The 16,962-nt window shown below is 35.9% G+C and overlaps 4 protein-coding genes and 1 pseudogene across 9 annotated transcripts; 3 read left to right on the plus strand and 2 right to left on the minus strand.

Annotated features, from left to right (window-relative positions):
• Positions 1-345: 345 nt before the first annotated feature.
• Positions 346-1,271, plus strand: LOC104770035 (uncharacterized). Its single transcript, XM_010494383.3, has one exon. The coding sequence runs from the start codon at positions 515-517 to the stop codon at positions 1,070-1,072; it is 558 nt and encodes a 185-aa protein (XP_010492685.1). The 5' UTR covers positions 346-514; the 3' UTR covers positions 1,073-1,271.
• A 4,845-nt stretch (positions 1,272-6,116) lies between these two features.
• LOC104770037 (DNA ligase 6-like) lies at positions 6,117-7,223 on the plus strand (annotated as a pseudogene). Its single transcript, XR_015594121.1, has 2 exons — positions 6,117-6,255; positions 6,536-7,223. The product of XR_015594121.1 is annotated as a DNA ligase 6-like (transcript).
• Positions 7,224-7,496: 273 nt separating this feature from the next.
• Positions 7,497-10,653, minus strand: LOC104770039 (uncharacterized). 5 transcript variants are annotated; one of them, XR_015594120.1, is made up of 13 exons: positions 10,531-10,653; positions 10,302-10,426; positions 10,044-10,187; positions 9,824-9,954; positions 9,489-9,713; positions 9,251-9,411; positions 9,046-9,146; positions 8,685-8,843; positions 8,516-8,571; positions 8,373-8,430; positions 8,147-8,265; positions 7,909-8,019; positions 7,497-7,814 (listed from the first exon to the last, which is right to left on the minus strand). XR_015594120.1 is itself a non-coding variant. In XM_010494387.3 (13 exons), exons 1-13 carry the CDS (start codon positions 10,538-10,540, stop codon positions 7,738-7,740), a joined length of 1,482 nt encoding a protein of 493 aa, XP_010492689.1. In that variant the 5' UTR covers positions 10,541-10,653; the 3' UTR covers positions 7,497-7,737. The 5 variants fall into 5 exon arrangements, 3 of the variants coding, with proteins under 3 accessions (XP_010492689.1, XP_087362785.1, XP_087362786.1); XR_015594119.1 differs by having other exon boundaries at positions 9,046-9,142; positions 9,247-9,411; XM_010494387.3 differs by having other exon boundaries at positions 8,147-8,270.
• LOC104770038 (2-hydroxyacyl-CoA lyase) lies at positions 10,652-12,909 on the minus strand. Its single transcript, XM_010494386.3, has 2 exons — positions 11,206-12,909; positions 10,652-11,117 (listed from the first exon to the last, which is right to left on the minus strand). The coding sequence occupies exons 1-2, from the start codon at positions 12,604-12,606 to the stop codon at positions 10,803-10,805; spliced, it is 1,716 nt and encodes a 571-aa protein (XP_010492688.1). The 5' UTR covers positions 12,607-12,909; the 3' UTR covers positions 10,652-10,802.
• Positions 12,910-15,573: 2,664 nt separating this feature from the next.
• On the plus strand, positions 15,574-16,394 carry LOC104772317 (F-box/kelch-repeat protein At4g19330-like). Its single transcript, XM_087504338.1, has one exon. It carries the CDS (start codon positions 15,708-15,710, stop codon positions 16,392-16,394), a length of 687 nt encoding a protein of 228 aa, XP_087360464.1. The 5' UTR covers positions 15,574-15,707.
• Positions 16,395-16,962: the final 568 nt, after the last annotated feature.

Below are 16,962 nucleotides of genomic sequence, written 5' to 3' on the forward strand. Positions count from 1 at the left end.
ACTTTATTACTATTAAAAAAAGTTACAAACTATGGAAGAAAACCGGTAAAAATAAAATTCCAATTCCGTTAAAGTTAAACCTTAGAAAACAAATATTACATTTTATAACTTATAACTAACTTTTTTTGACAACAAACCAATATTTTTGGCCATTTACAACTGATAACTTCCATGTAGAGTAAAGTGACAATGATAAGTAGAGAGCAAAAAAAAAAAAAAGATGGCCATAGACTTATGAAAAACACGGCTATATAATATATTTGATTTGAATATAATGCAAAATACTACGCGTATTCAACCATATAATGTCAACCTGTATATGCACAACTGTCTATCTCCACCTTATTATACTATTCTATATAAAATCAATTATATTCTAATTTTTCTCTCCAAACATTCTCTTGTATATATACTCTCATGTCTTCTTGGATCCTCTCCTAGAAACACCAAAAAATATATTCAATTCTCATATAGCTTTTTGTTTCATTGAACGTTCGATCCATTTCTTCACGTAATGGGAAACTACGTTTCTTCGGCACTTAGCAAAACGTCTTCGTCGTCATTAACGGCGGCGAGAGTCATTCTCCCGGACGGTGGAGTACGTCACATTCACGCGCCGATGAAAGCTGCCGAGCTAATGATGGAGATCCCAAGCTTCTTCCTAGTCGACGCCAAGTCGTTAAAGATCGGTCGGAAACTTAGTCCTTTAGCCGCCGATGATGACCTTCAGATCAGAGGATGTCACGTGTACGTAGCTTTCCCTATGACGCGTTCCACGTCAGCTGCTAATGCTTCGGATTTGGCTCGGTTGTTCGTAGCTGCTAAGAAACAGCGTCGCCGCGGCGTGGGGAGTGATTGTTCCGGCGGAAGTGTTAAACACTGTCATAATAACGGGAGGGTTTCGCCGGACGGGGAAGAAGATGACGTCAAGGTGGTGTCGTCGTCGGGGGGATCGAAGCTGAATTTAGAAGATATTGAAGAGTTCTCGGCGGCGGAGTTTATGCATAGGATCTCAGTTTCGAAATCTAAGAAACCGAAGTTAGAAACCATAGTTGAAGAATCTTTGTCTTAACCAAAAACCAAAAAAAAGATTTGTCAACCTTTTTTTCATCTTTATTTTGTTATTTTTATCCTTAACTGCGCAAGTGGTTTGGTTTCTCTTTTGTGGTATTAATGAACAGAAAGAGACATTATTAGTCGAGATTCGAGAATGAACATGTGACCTTCCCATTTCTTTTTGTCCGATTATATGAAACGCAATTTCTTAATTACTTGTAAGTGTAAAAGTTGAAACACTCATTAGTTTTTTTTTTTTTTTTTTTAAGTTTCAATCAAGACAAGAGAAAAATAGGGAAATAATAACATTTGTTTGTTGCACAAAACCGATCGAAGTAGGTAAGAAAGGGGTGAAACGAAGGAGTAAAGGTATTGAAGAAACACCGTACCTAAGCCGGTAAGGAGCAGCCCCGCCGAGGAGAACAAGCGAGTTGGAGATTTTGCTAAAATATTTACGGAGACGATCGACAAAACCCGTGTAAACGACTGAGCGACGAGCCCTAGCATTTATATTAACATTTTTTAAGTATATTTTGTGTTATGCCTTGTTAGTTTTGTTTATTTAAAAGGTTATTTGCAACATTAACCCCACAAAAATTTACAAAACTAACACTATTCCAGATTTTGTTTCCAAAATATTTTACATTTCATTTCAACTAAAAAAATAACAGCAATCAATATGGAAACAGAAACTATCATATATTTAACTACACGTTTTAAAAATATTTTATATCTGAATCCTTTGCAACAAAGAAAACAACAATTTTATTCCCATTTTGTTTTCCCAAACCTGTGAGATTTGATTCTTAACGTAAAAAAAACTTCGGATGACATTTATTTAAATATTATAATTAACATATATAAACTTAATAAATTTTTTAATTATTACGAATATGTAAAATGAAAAAAGTCAAAAAGTTATATAGTATATGGATTATAAAGAGGACATGTTGGAATTAATAAAATATTATTAAATTTGTGTTAACACGGGTTAAATCCTCATTTAAATAACTATCAACACTATTAATATTAGAATATTTGACATAAAATCAAGTTAATTTAACTAAGATTGTATAAAATAGTTAAATCATTAGGAAAATGTGACTTAATCATAACGTATAAATTACTGATTATATATTTAGACCCCTTATGTTTTGTTATAATAATTAGAAATCAAAATAAAATCTCAAACACTAAACAAAATAAACTAAATATAACAAACAAATGATGATGAAATATAGTGCGGGTTAAAAATATAATTTAAATATTTAGCTGCACAACAACCATAAATTTTAGTTATTCCTCTATTTATAAAATATCCAATATTTAACAAACAAATACAACATAAAATATAAATTATAATAAAAATTATATGTGCGCATACTACAAGTAAAGGTAAAGACCCCCTGGACTCTAGAGCTACCAGTCCTCTTGCTTAGTTCTTTTGATAAACGAAGGTCTTGCTCCGGTTTTTAAATGGCCTGTATTCATTGGGCCCGACCGATTTTATGATGAAGAAAGGTTTTCATTTTTCGCTTTGCTAATGGGCCTTTATTTTTTTAGGCCTTTATTTTTTAAGGGGGTCGATTGTAAGATAAATTTAATTTAATGAATGAAACGGCTAGTAACGAGACCAAAACAGTAATAAATGAAACGGCTATTCACCAGACCAAAACAGCCTTTATATGTTCCGCACAAAACTGTTGCTTCAAATCTTCAAAAGTACGAGATAAAACATAAACCAAAATATGGCTTTAAATCCCTAGATTCTAGTCGAGATTCTTCAAATCTTCTTCAGTCAACAAGATATCATTCATACCATACTCTATCTCCCACTTGGCAATGAGAGCCTCCATTGCCATCCCCACAAACTTGAATTTGAGTGAATGATCGAAAGATTCCAAATACCAAGTGTTTAGGATCACCCTTAAGTAACAGGGTCATCAAATCGAAGACCACTACAACATCTCTCTTTTGAATGGAGAAATTCATAGGAGAGTCCGGATTGAAATGGTAGTGAATAAGCAGATGCATGCGCTGAACAATACACCCGCCTGATGTCGACCAAAGGGACTCGAATAGAAGGATGCAAATCTTCCAAGCCGACATCCAGATGTTCAATCAATAGGTTCAAACGATTACCGCAACCTGAGCAAACCATATGGCAAGACCGACGATTGTTGAATCTTAAAAATACTATAATTATCAACTTAATTAGCTCTCACTAATTTATCTATTTTATGATTAAAAATTCAAACTGTTTATGTATATTGATAAACAAATAAACGTGATTTGATTGGTAGTATAATACACTAATCTCGGACTTAACTCATCTAATTATAGTAGTCATTTTCATGGAGAGATGTGTAGTATAGTCTCTAACGACCCCTTGTGCTCATGATGTCAATTAGTTATCTCATTATCTTTGTCATAAATGGCATGTAACTTAAGTATATGGTACAAGGTATGTACAAGAATGTGAGTGAGATTATTTTCCTAATATATTTTTGTAGTTAATTAAAAAATCAAGAATGCTAACCTTCTCTTTGTTGAACAATTATATTTTTAGAGATAACTTATGTTATTAATGAGATATCTATTATTATAATTAAATTTCAGTATTTTTGTTTGTAGAATAAATAAATGATCTAGAACTGTAAGATGATTGTCTATTTATAAATTCTAAATAGATAATTGGCATCCATGACCTAGAAATGGGCCATATTAGACAAATAAACTTTTTTGTTTAACTCATAGATCAAATAGCTTAATTTTTGTTTTAAAAAACAATGGCTTATTTACCTTGGAAAACAATGGTGGCTTATTACCAAAACACTCTTAACATTTACATCTCTAAGTATTTTAAAAACAAAATAAATATATTTAAAAAATACATATATATTTTTAAAATCAATTATCACAATAATCTCAAAATAAATAAATTTCGTAAACAATTTTAAATTTATTCACCAATTTTAATTTATCGGAGACTTCGGGTTCTTGTTCAAAGCTAGATCCAAACAAAGAAGTTCTTGTTCTTATGAATTAAAATTGGTGAACAATTTTAGCTCGTTCCAATTTCGTAAACAATTTTAATTTATTCACCAATTTATTAACCGATTGTAATCCAAAAATCACAAATAATCCTCACAAGCAGATGTCTGGTGAATTATTCAAAAGTTCAACTTGGATATATAAAGATAGGGATAAGGCTCTGGCTCACCATGTGTCGTCCTTCAAGGATCCTCATCTTGCTTTCGCTGTTGCTCGTAAAGTCCTGCAAGGAGCGGTGTCGACAAGCCTGGGCGTGTGTTCAGAGCAAGCCAGCGCATCTTATCATCTTCATTCATCCCGGCCGTGGCGTCTGAATCATCACTCCATTGAAACTGTTTCTCCGAAATCTCCTTTGTAGCCCCGTCGTCGTCAGGTTCCACAACTCTGTAGATACAAACAAATTCTTATGAAAAGGAAACAAAACAATATATATATATAATCAGATCCAAAGCTAGATCCAAACAAACAAGTTCTTGTTCTTATGAAAGCAAACCAAAGTAATATTATATTATCAGAGACTTCGGGTTCTACTAGTGCACTCTATACACTCATAATATAAGCTACATATTCAAACAAGGGGTTTTATGAAAACAAAAAAGGAAACGTCACTCACCAAGTAGGAAAGGCAGCTTTCTCTTGTGCAGTAAACTCGGTCAGGTCCTCGAAGGTCCGAATTATCTCAACAGAACGGGGAAGCCAGGGCTCCGACTTAAAAAAATACAAATATATTTTAAAAATCAATTATCACAATAATCTCAAAATAAATAAAATTTCATAAACAATTTTAAATTTATTCACCAATTTAAATTTTTGAAAAATAAAAATATGTCTCATATAGAAAAATCCTTCAAAGATATTTAATCTTTGATCAAAAAATAACTACTACAATAATCATAATAATAAAATATTAAATTTTTAATAATTTAATAATAAATGGTAATTCAATGATCTTACCATGGTATTGAATTTTTTGAAAATCCTGACATTCACTTTTCCTTATAAATTTTTACCACTACTATACTTTTTTATTATTTACTATTTTTATACACTTTTCTCATGGTATTTGTAAACTTGTGATTAGTTTTAATTGATTAATCTTAAAATATTGTCTTATTTATTTAATCAATGTAAAAAATAACGTGAAATATAAAATATAAGAATTTGAATCGATTTATTCCGTGAAATAAAAAATTATAAATAATAATTATTATTTTGACACATTAGATCCCAAATAATAATTTATTTGAATCAATTTATTCGGCACATCGTGCGGGTTGTTAACTAAGTCTTTTTTATAGTTTAACCATTAAGTAATATTTTAACTACATGTCCCAAAGAAGATCCTCTCGTCTTTTCTGGAGGATAAGAGGAAGAAGCTTGACTCTGACGACGACCACCTAGCTGACGAGGCTGCAAAGGAGAAAACTTTACCATGGCCAACGGATAGAGCATTTTGGGATCCACGGTATGAACTTGTTGATGAGTCGCACGCCATAGCCGTGACACCGCTCCTTAACCTAAGGGAGTATAAGGGGTAAATTGAAGTAGAAGTGTGATAATAGTATAATTACCTACACTTAGAGATCAATTCTCCTCAAGTGTCAATTCCATTTGGCCAGAGACTTTCATCCGGTCTTTTCCGGACCCTGGAAGGATTAGGGCCCTGAACCTCACGGTAAAAAAAAAAAAAAAAAAATTACCTACACTTCTATAATTAGATTTTTCAAGTCACTGATTCGATTCGTAACCTAATAACATAATATATAGTAGTCATTATCGTGTTTGTTGGTCATGTTCGTTAATACGGAGTATATTTTTTTTTTTCTCTTGATGTTATTAACTAATTAAGTGAGCTAAAAAATAATAATAATAAAAAACTATCATTTAATTCTAATACTATAAACTAATTCAATAATCACGTATTTTAATTTTTCCCTAAAACCCGAAAAATAATAACGTGCCCATTGGTCTCCTTGCCACGACGCCGTCGCCGCTTGTCTCTGATATTGGGACTCCTTTCATAATCGGAGGCTCAAAGCCTTCCCGATCATCTCCAACGTCGAACGCAGTGGGTGCCCAGAAGGAAGATTCTCGCCGTAGATTTCAATTGTATCACCATTCATTTTTTTCCATTACAAGGCCAAGGTTCGATTCTTATTCCTTTTTTTTTTCTAAGGCGCCGGCGTAATCCGGAAGAACATCGATGAAGATTTAGGGTTTTATGGATGACCATGTTTAATCCTCGATGAATCAGTATACGTCAAAGAGAAAGATTGGTCATTTATATGAGTCAGAGAATCTTGCTTAGGATCGTTTTGATGACTTCAGGAACAGTTTAGAGAATCATTAGCCTGTGGAGGAATTAAAAAGGTCAGAGATTTTAGGAAAAGTGAAGCCAAAGTGAAAAGTTGTGTTCTTTGTGAAGGTAATGGGTGATGAGAATCTGTTTGACAAGCCTCTGGATGAGAAGGTTTCATTCGATGTGACTTGTGGTAAGGAGGAGGAGATTGTGGAAGAGCTAAAGATTTGTTTGCCCAAATGGGTTACTCAAGAACAGGTAACAGATATGATTAGAGGGACATGGCGGAACGTAGTGGAAATAGTTGATGATTTTTATGAGCACGAGACTAAATTCTATGAGCAAGTCTCTTCTGCTGTTATATCTTTCACTTCTGGAGATGGGGTTAGTTCGTGTAACCACGAAGCATTTGTTTCGAAACTTGAGTTTATTCATTGTGAAACTGAGCGGAGTGAAAGTTGTCAGCCATCGCAGTTTCACAAGCTTAAGAGCATGAGTAGTTCTCAGAAGAGCTGCATATCTCCTGTGAAAAGGAACAGGAAGGTAAAAGGTAAACCAAAGAAGAAAGTAAAAGCTTCTTCTAAGGTAGAATCTTTAGGACCAAAGCAAGCTTCAATTACTAAATTCTTCAACAAAGTTCCTTGAGATGAAACCAAGGCTTAAGAGGCCAAAGAAGTGGTTTGTCTGATATTTTGAAGTAATATGGTTAGCTGTTTCTGCAAAATATGATAGAGGGATGAACTGTTGCTTGATGTCAACGGATAATGCCTCATTGATACTCTAGCGAAGCAAGAATGTTGGAAGATTAGGATTCACTTGCTCAATTTCAAAAAGGCAAGCTAACTATGAATCTTCGAATTACAACCGTCTCAGATCTTGCGCCAGCTTTTTGGCAATGTAAGAAGCTCAATGTTTTGTCTACGTTGGTCTCATATAGAGTTTAATCAGTAGAAGCAGACATTGTCATTTATCAGTTATTTACTCGGTGTTAAAGTGTTAATTCTAAAGAGCAATGCGTTTTTGTTTGAACGTTATCTGGTTCCTACTTTTCATTTTCAATGCGTCTGTTGCTTAACTAAATCCAGTGTTTGATTGAACAGCTTCTCCCATAACTCATTAGCATTGAAGATGGAAGAGAGAACATAAAAGAAATGAAGAATTTTGTCTTCTTTACAATTTCAAAAAACCTGATTCTATAATTACTGTTACAAGGCTAAAAAAAGGATCTTTCTATCTTCAAGATCATGGTTCTGCTACCTTCTGTTGAATATGAATAACAAGCAACAGCTTCCATTGTCTTAGAACCTTCTTGCTAAACAGTTAACATCTTACAACACGTTGAATATTGATTCGTGCGATCCAAGCCATGCCCCATACATAATGCTATCTTTTCGGTCTTTTTGCCCTGAAAATCCAACATTCAAAGCTTCTGTTTACACTAAAGATAAAAAGGAAAATTAGAAGTCTAAGAAGCAAGAGAAAGATCAGTGTGTAAGTACTTTCATCAGTAGACCAACACACAACTGAAGGGACAGAGTCCGAGAATTTGTTTTCAGACAACAGTTGACCAGATTTGATACTCCAAATGCGAGTATAGCAGTCCTCTCCTCCTGAATCAAAAACCCAAAGATAAGTATACTGAAATCATCTCACTATAATCAAACTATTGATGTTTTTCCAAGATCCAACACAACAGTTATGTTTTCAGAACAAGGGAAGGGGTTCCTTTTTTTTTACCTGATAAAAGAAACTTTTCTGTCGGATCGATGCCAAATTCAATGCGAGTATGAGAATTTACATGTCCTTCATATGTCTGTACAGCGACCCCTCTCTTAACCAAGCGTTGATCGTATAATCTGATCTAAGAACAGAGAAAAGTTTGGCTCTTTAGATAAAGACTGAAATGCTCTTGCAAATCTCTTAGCAAGTATATGTAGAAGCTAGAGCTAGCAGCAATACTCACTGTTCCATCCATGGAGCTTGCCATTAAGTACTGATCAGAAGTTTTGAGTGTCTTCAGGCTGGAGAAGGAAGGAGTGAATGATAGAGTCACAAAAACTAAGTAGTAAAGAGGGGTTTCATATAAGTTTTCAGTAGTTCACAAACCACGTAAGAGATGACGGCATATAGATTACATGAGACGGATTTATGTTTCCTTGGAGCTGCACAAATAACAATTACAGTTTAGTATCACCAGAATGTTGCAAGGAAAGCTCAAGAGAAGAAGATGAAAAGTTGGGACCATAACAAAGTCGTTATATGATCTTAGCAATACCTCAAACCATTGTTTATTTTTAGTAGTTTGACCGGTTTTACTTGATGACTGATATCGTATCTGGTGTCTAGTGAGCCTTGGAAACGGTCTTCCTGGTCTCTCACGTAGATCAACTGACACAATGGCTCCATTTCTGAGTCCGCACTGAACAATGTTTCCCTGGGAAAAAAAGAAGTAGAAGTGTATATCAGTAAAAATTGAAGACATGATGACTTTAGCTTGTCAGACAGTAACTTGACCCTCGAGTTATTATTCAATTAAGAGAGACCACTGAATGAACAGATACCAAATAAGAGTTGGAAACAGTATTGAGCCGCTAGAAAATGATGCATCTTGGAACTTAGAATTAGGAAAACTTTACCGATTGATGATATTGTAGCGCAAGAACATCGCTTTTGCTTCGGAGAAAGTATGAACCTGCTCCTGTTTCCAAATCAATCGAAGCGGCTCCTAAGTCGGTACCTGCCACATATCAAAACCTTTTAATAATTTCTAAATGGTTCTTGAAATTACTGAACCAGGTCCATTTACAGCAACAATATAGCACCGTAAGAAAGAGAAGGTACCAATAGCTGCATGACTCCCACGTATATTGCAATCAGCTGTCCAAATGGTACACTCAGAGGAAACATTCCCTTGGAGGCTTCGTGGAGTAAGTATGTTCATTTCATCAGCAACATTTAATATAAAAACCGACCCACGACCAGTTGATCCTAGTGTAGTTATCCTGATATCTCGTGTCAAGATTTCACAAATAGGGAGATCAAGACGAAAACTAAAAGATAAAACACATTTTAAGGATACAATGCTCGATTTACGGGGTTGGAGTTTTCAGATGCATCATCATATCTTCCAATCAACTGAATAGAAGATATAGTAGATAAGGCTAGATAAGGTTGTGCAGGTCTCCATACAAACCAAGGTGCTTCCCTTTCTTCTGCATTGTTTTCTTTGAGGGGAAGAACAGAAACTGGATCACAGTCGATTCCACCATCGAATACTTGTTTAGCTTTGGAAACTTTCAATATGCTGCAAGGACAAACTTCCAAAGCATATAGGTTGGCATGAAAAGTAATATATACAGCTCAACTATTTCTTGGTACAGCTCAACTAATTCAAAGAAACTGAGTAAGACATACCTCAAGCAACCACTAGAACTGCCAGCTACTAGGATGTTCTTTCTGGTCAAGCCCACAGATGTTTGTACATCAACCTGAAACTGTTTCAAAGCAGCATCGCCTGTGTGTTTTGTTGATTCGTATCTCCATACCTAAGTCACAAGAAACGTTTCATTCTTGTCTTGTGTAAGTTTGTAACCTCAATAAGAAAAAGAATTGTTAAGTCAGAGGTGGTACATACCAAAGGATAAGAGGCTTGTGTCTTTTGAATCTCCTCCTTGAAGTTAGACATCTTCTTATTGACAGGAACAACATTGCCATTTAACTCTCGGGAATAAACTAGCTTCAATGCCTTTAGTTTTGTTCTCTTCTGATAATTTGTTTCCTGATGAAAATTCTCACATAGAGTTACTAAAACAGAGCTAAAGAAGTTGGGGAACTATCATTAATTCTACAAAGACTTGACCTTTACACAAATTCGAAGATTAAAGTAACCGACCTGTTCAGGCTTTGGGTCAGGTTTTTGTTGGCTTCTTGAAGATGAAGAAGCTTTTGCACCAGGGATAGGGCCTTTAATGGGGAAGTATCTGTTCTTCTCCTCGTCGTAATAAAACCCAGGAAGTTCTGAAATCAAATAATATCAAAAACAAAATTCAAAATTCTCACATCAATCTCATGTACGCAATTGAAAATAGACGAATTTGTGAGAAAGAAGAAGATTCAAAGACCTGGTTTCATGTTGTCTTTTGTCTCGGAGTCGACTCTGTTCTTGTGTTGTTCTTCTCAGACTCCATTAAATAGCTTTTTTAGGTTTTGTTAGTTAACACGAAGGAAGGAGGCTTAAAGGAATTGAACCGGAAACGTGTATTTTTATTTAATTTTGGTTTAAATTGGATCGGTTATGATCCGGTTTACAATAGTGAAAAACTGAAATACTATAAACGCTTTTATCCTTTTACACACAAACATTATTTAAAACTTCTCCACAAAGCTTTTTTTTTTAGTTCTTGTGCTGTAATCTCCCACTCTCAGCACCAGCAAAAGGATCGATGATGACATTAACCACCGCAGGTTTTCTTGCGGCAAACGATTCAGAGAGAGCAGAATTAAGCTCATCGGGTGTTTCCACAATATAACCTTTGCCTCCAAAGGCTTCAATAAGCTTGTGGTAACCTGCATTAGGAACAAAAGATGTAGGTGCTGGATCTTCTCTATGAGGACCAGTGATTTCTTCTGGACTCCTTCGGTCACCACCATAGACTCCACCATTGTTGAATACTATAATCACCACTGGAAGATTGTATCTAACCAATGTCTGCAATAATAAACAGTGAAAAGATTCAGACAAAAAAAAGACAGTTTCCCACATTATTGCTAATATAATGTAAAATGGTTTTTACTACCTCAACTTCCATAGCGCTGAATCCAAAACCAGAGTCTCCTTCAACGGCTACAACAAGGCGATCAGGAGAAGCAACAGCAGCAGCAATACAATAACCTAAACCAACACCCATTGTACCCCAAGTTCCTGCATCAAGCCTTGTCCTTGGCTCTTTCTGAACCAAAACTGATCTCCCTACATCCATCGTATTAGCTCCTTCTGATACCACAACAGGACTCGGTCCTTCCACAGCCAAAATAGCGTCTCTGATTATCCTCATAGGTGTCAAGAAATTGAAAGGAACCACATCTTTAGCAAGCTGCATCTCCATTTTCTCACTGTTGTCTTTAGCCTTCTTCGAAATCGACACCACCCATGGATTCGACTTACCAATACAAAAAGGATCGTCTTTTATCTCTTTATTTAACAAACCAACCACAGTCTTGGCATCTCCAACAATGCCCAAGTGAGGTTTCCTAAGCTCAATCTCTTCCTCAGAGACATCAACCAATATAAATTTCACATCTTTATCCCATTTAGGAGACTCACCGAAATGGAGAAGCCAGTTAAGCCTAGCTCCAACAACCAAAGCGACGTCGCATTTCCCAATAGCGAGCGACCTAGCCGCCGTAGCTGAGAGCTCGTGAGTGTCCGGTAACAAACCTTTACCCATCGGAGTTGGTAAAAAGGGTATTCCAGTAATCTCAACAAGCTTCTTCAGCTCATCCTCTGCTTTCGAATACGCAGCTCCTTTACCAAACACAATCAATGGCCTCTCAGCTTTCCTCAGCAACGAGACCGCAGATTCAATCTCCGATCTCAGAGTTCCCCGAACCGGCTCTTGCTTCGAAGACTTCTCAACCTCATCCACCAACCTATCAGCTTCAGATTCCGATATCTTCTGACGCAAGACGTCGGTCGGAAGATCCAGATAACACCCACCGGGTCGACCCGAAAGAGCTCGATCCAAAACCCTAGAAACACAATTGGGGATTTCGCGAACATCTTTGGCTCTCTCGGATAATTTCGAGAAAGCTTTCACAGCTTCGATCTGATCAAGCTCCTGGAAATCTCCACGACCAACGTCTCTCTGATCGCAAGAACCAGAGATCATCACCATCGGCCACGTGTTAACCCAAGCGTTGGAGAGACCCGCGAGTCCGTGAACGCAACCCGGACCCGAAACCGTGAGAAGGATCCCGGGTTTGCCCGTTAGGTAACCGTAAGCGGAAGCGGCGTAACCGGCTGATTGTTCGTTGTGGAAGGCGATGAAACGTATGCCTAAAGCCATGGCTCGGCTAGCTAGAGACGTGACGGGGATTCCTACGACGCCGAACATGTGGGTTACGCCGAGATGTGATAGTGACTTCGCCACGAGGACGTTGCCGTCAATCGACGAAGGTGCTGCTGAATCATCCGCCATTTATTTTTTCTTTACTTTTTGAGTTTTGAGTTTTTTTTCCTACTTGCGGCAGTTTCTTATATATAAGCAAGCATTTGAGTTGTGTTTTTACTCTGATCACTTTGTATACATGTGATTATGTAACAACTGATCTGTGTTTTGCATAAATAGGGCTACTTCTATTAATAAGCCTATTATTAGTAATTTATTCTTCATTTTTTGAAGTATAAATTATGTAGTTTTGGTCACTAGCGAGTGCTCCTCACCTAATCTTTTTCACTAATTTTGGATTTGAATGTGAGAATGATAAAAAATTATGAGTTCAGTTTGGTTAGGTACAAGTGAGTTAAGTGACCTTTGTGTTTGGTCTGGTTCATATTTTAATTAAAACAGTATTTTAGTGACATTTTTTTGTACCTTCCTCGTTGGACTATTTCTTTTTTTCGAGGTTTTGCCACCGAAGAAAAACGAATCGAAATTGGATTTGTGCTTGCTTGCACACAAGACATGGTGGAGGGCAGGACGATTTTGACCACGACAAAAAAACTAGAGCTACCTCAAGATTTCTTATGATAAAAAGAAAATATAACATATTGTCAAAAAAAAAAAATATATATATATAATATATAGTGATTCGAGCAAAATCAAACGAGCAATGTTTAAAACCAATCAAAATTAAATTATTTTAATCAATCAGATTCTTTTATACATTATTTCATTTAAAAAATAAATCAAAATTAAATAAAAAAACAAACAAAATAAGGAAACAAAAACAAATTATGTATACTTTTAATTAAGGAAAATTAAATACTGACTTTGTTTAAATTTCACAATTAGAACGAAATTATATGTCGGTTTGGAATTACAAATAAGGTGATTAAGGTTTAGATTTTGCAATTAAAATAAAATTATATGTCGGTTTGAGTTTACAAATGAGATGGTTAGAATTTAGATTTTACAATTAGAATGATATTGTCGGTTTGGGTTTACAAATGAGATGGTTAGGATTTAGATTATACAATCAGAATGAAATTATATGTCGGTTTGGGTTTACAAATGAGATGGTTAGGATTTAGATTATACAATTAGAATGAAATTATATGTCGGTTTGAGTTTACAAATGAGATGGTTAGGGTTTAGATTTTATAATTAAAATGAAATTATATATCGGTTTGGGTTTATAAAAAACGGTTTGAGTTTTTAATTTTATAATAATGTATAGATTTTTTTTATTTTATTTTATAAGGAGCTTAATAAATAGATTATTAAATGTATTATGACATGTCTCATAAGTTGAAAAAAGGAGTAGTGAACAAAAAGATTCTCATGGTACACTGTAGGTACAAGAATGTGAATGAGTTTATTTTTGTAATATATATTTGTAGTTAATTAAAAAATCAAGAATGCTAACCTTCTCTTTGTTGAACAATTATATATTTGGAGAGAACTTACGTTTTAAATGAGATATCTATTATTATAATTAAATTTCAGTATTTTTGTGTGTAGAATAAATAGAGTAGAACCAGAAATCTCTCATAATATTGTTTTGTTTTGTTTTCATAAGAACTTGTTTGAATCTAGCTATGAATGTATAGAGTACTAGTTGTAGACCCAGAAATCTCTGATTACATATATTGCTTTGTTTTGTTTTCATAAGAACTTGTTTGGATTTATGTATCTATAGGGTTAGTGGAACCAAAAAGCTCTGATCATATTGCTTTGTTTTGTTTTTACCCTTGTGTATGTATAATAGGTTCATGGACGCATTCATCATGGAACTATGATATATCGCATTCTATTGTATTTTGAAGATATTGTATATATGAATCATTTGTAAACAAAGAAAACAACAATTTGATTCCCATTTTATTTTTCAATACTTGTGAGCTTTGATTCTTAACGTAAGAATAACTTCGATTCACATTTATTTAAATATTATAATTAATATATATAAACTTAATAAAATTTGAAAATATTACGAATATGTAAAATTTAAAAAAATTAAAATACTATATAATATGGTTATATAGTAGATTATTTATAAAGAGGACATGTTGGAATTAATAAAATATCATTAAATTTGTGCTAACATGGGTTAAATTCTCATTTTATTAGTTTTCAACAATATTAATATTAGAATATTTGACATATAAAATCAAGTTGATTTAACTAAGATTGTGTAAGATAATTAAATAATTATGGGACTTTGCGACATCCCGGTACCTCTTGGAGACCATCGATAAGGCTACGAGGTCTAATCTCGACAACAGAGTCAGGCAGTCCACAACCACATCATCTGGCACACACCATAACCCACACAACTCCGTCTCATTCTTCCTCCTCTTCTTCAATTCCAATCCACGAATCGCACTTCTTCCCTTCATTGATTTGATTACGTACGTTACCGGAGGGATCAATTTCCTTTCTTGCGCTAGGGGTTTTTGTGAGTGATCTAACTAGATTGTGTGTCATAGCGCTAATTCCCCCAATATATACACAGTCAGTTGTCGTGTATTTTAATGGGAATTTAACCCATGTTAGCACAAATTTAATGATATTTTAATGGGAATTAGCGCTATGACACACAATCTAGTTAGATCACTCACAAAAACCCCTAGCGCAAGAAAGGAAATTGATCCCTCCGGTAACGTACGTAATCAAATCAATGAAGGGAAGAAGTGCGATTCGTGGATTGGAATTGAAGAAGAGGAGGAAGAATGAGACGGAGTTGTGTGGGTTATGGTGTGTGCCAGATGATGTGGTTGTGGACTGCCTGACTCTGTTGTCGAGATTAGACCTCGTAGCCTTATCGATGGTCTCCAAGAGGTACCGGGATGTCGCAAAGTCCCATTACCCCTCGGAGGGGTTGCCTTCACCGATATATGTACGTCTATATGCACATGTATCCAGATCCAAGTCCACGGTGGTTCGTCCTCCACCCCGTGCAACGTCGGCTGAAACGGCTCAATATGGACTACTCGTATCCGGCCCCGGTATCAGGATCCTGTTTCGTGAAGGGTTTTTGTGGGGTCTATGTTATCGGTGGACTCATAGACGGCAAACCCACATCGGAAGTCACGTTTTTTGATTGTACCGATCACACAGTGCACCGAGTAACGCCCATGAAGATGGCTCGGAGCGGAGCATCGGCAAGCTTGATAGACAACAGGAAGATATACGTGTTTGGAGGGTGCTGGGACGCTGCTGATTCCTCCAACTGGGCAGAGGTGTATGATCCCGAAACCAGAACTTGGGAGTTCCTGCCTGTGTCTACGCCCAAGATGCCCCTCAAAATCCAACAAAGTGTGGTGACGGACGACAGCAAGCATGTTTACGCGGTGGATGAGGACGGTCAAATGTTTAAGTTCTCAACAAGTGAATGTGTGTTTGAGGCAGAGACAGATGCAGACGCAGACGCAGACTACGGAAACGATTGGCTTTTAGTTGGTGCAGCATTGTTCTGCCGTGGTACCGGCGGGAGAATACTGTGGCGTATTCCATTTTTGTCGGCTTGGAAGGAAGTCAAGGGTTTGGAAGAGCTGCAGCAGCAACACTCTGGTTTTGATATCATCAAATTCTGCTTCTCTCGTGGCAGGAGTAGGATGGCCATCTTCTGGGAAGCTCGGCCTCAAGGTCCTGATGATCAGATTTTGGAGCTTTGGTATGCCGAGTTTTCCATTGCGCCACTCGTGGAAGGTCAGGTTTTGGAGGTTGTGGCGAACATTGAGTGGTCCGGTGCTGTCCTCTCCTCGGACTCATCATCTACTGGCCCCCTTAACTTGTTATATGCTGTTTCTCTTTTGGTCTGAATCACATATAACTTTCTTTCTTTTTTTGTTTTGTTTTGTGATTTATGTAATTTATAGCAATTCAGTCAGAAAGCTTTTTACTCTTGTGCATTCTCAGGGAATCAAGTGTAATTTTCGCTAGCTTTGAAGATAAACATAGAACAAAAGAAACCTCATCTATATATAACTACAATAGTTTTTTTTTTTTTTTTTTTTTTTTTTTTTCTCCACTTATCAGTGGTTTAAAGAGTTCCCACCCAGCAAGAGAAGAGGTAGATGAAATAATTGTAGTAGCATGCATCGTTACACATGTAGCAGCAGTTTCCGATGAATCAGCACTGAGATGACACAGAGCTTAATCGAGATATTATAAAGATAGTATTAGGTGGATCAAAGAAACAGTTGAAAGAACTGATAATATTAGGCTGATTGAAACTGGCTTTTAGTTTCTTGTAAAATGCAATTGGGTTTTCTTCTACTTGTTTTTGTTTGTTATACGATACTTTTACTATACTTTGACCGTCGACCCTGGTAGATTTTGGTTGGAAAATGAAGAGGAGTTTTCATTAGCTATAGGGACCAAAAGCAA

Source organism: Camelina sativa, chromosome 20 (assembly GCF_030686135.1).
Source record: "Camelina sativa cultivar CO46 ecotype springtype chromosome 20, ASM3068613v1".
Lineage (NCBI taxonomy): Eukaryota > Viridiplantae > Streptophyta > Magnoliopsida > Brassicales > Brassicaceae > Camelina > Camelina sativa.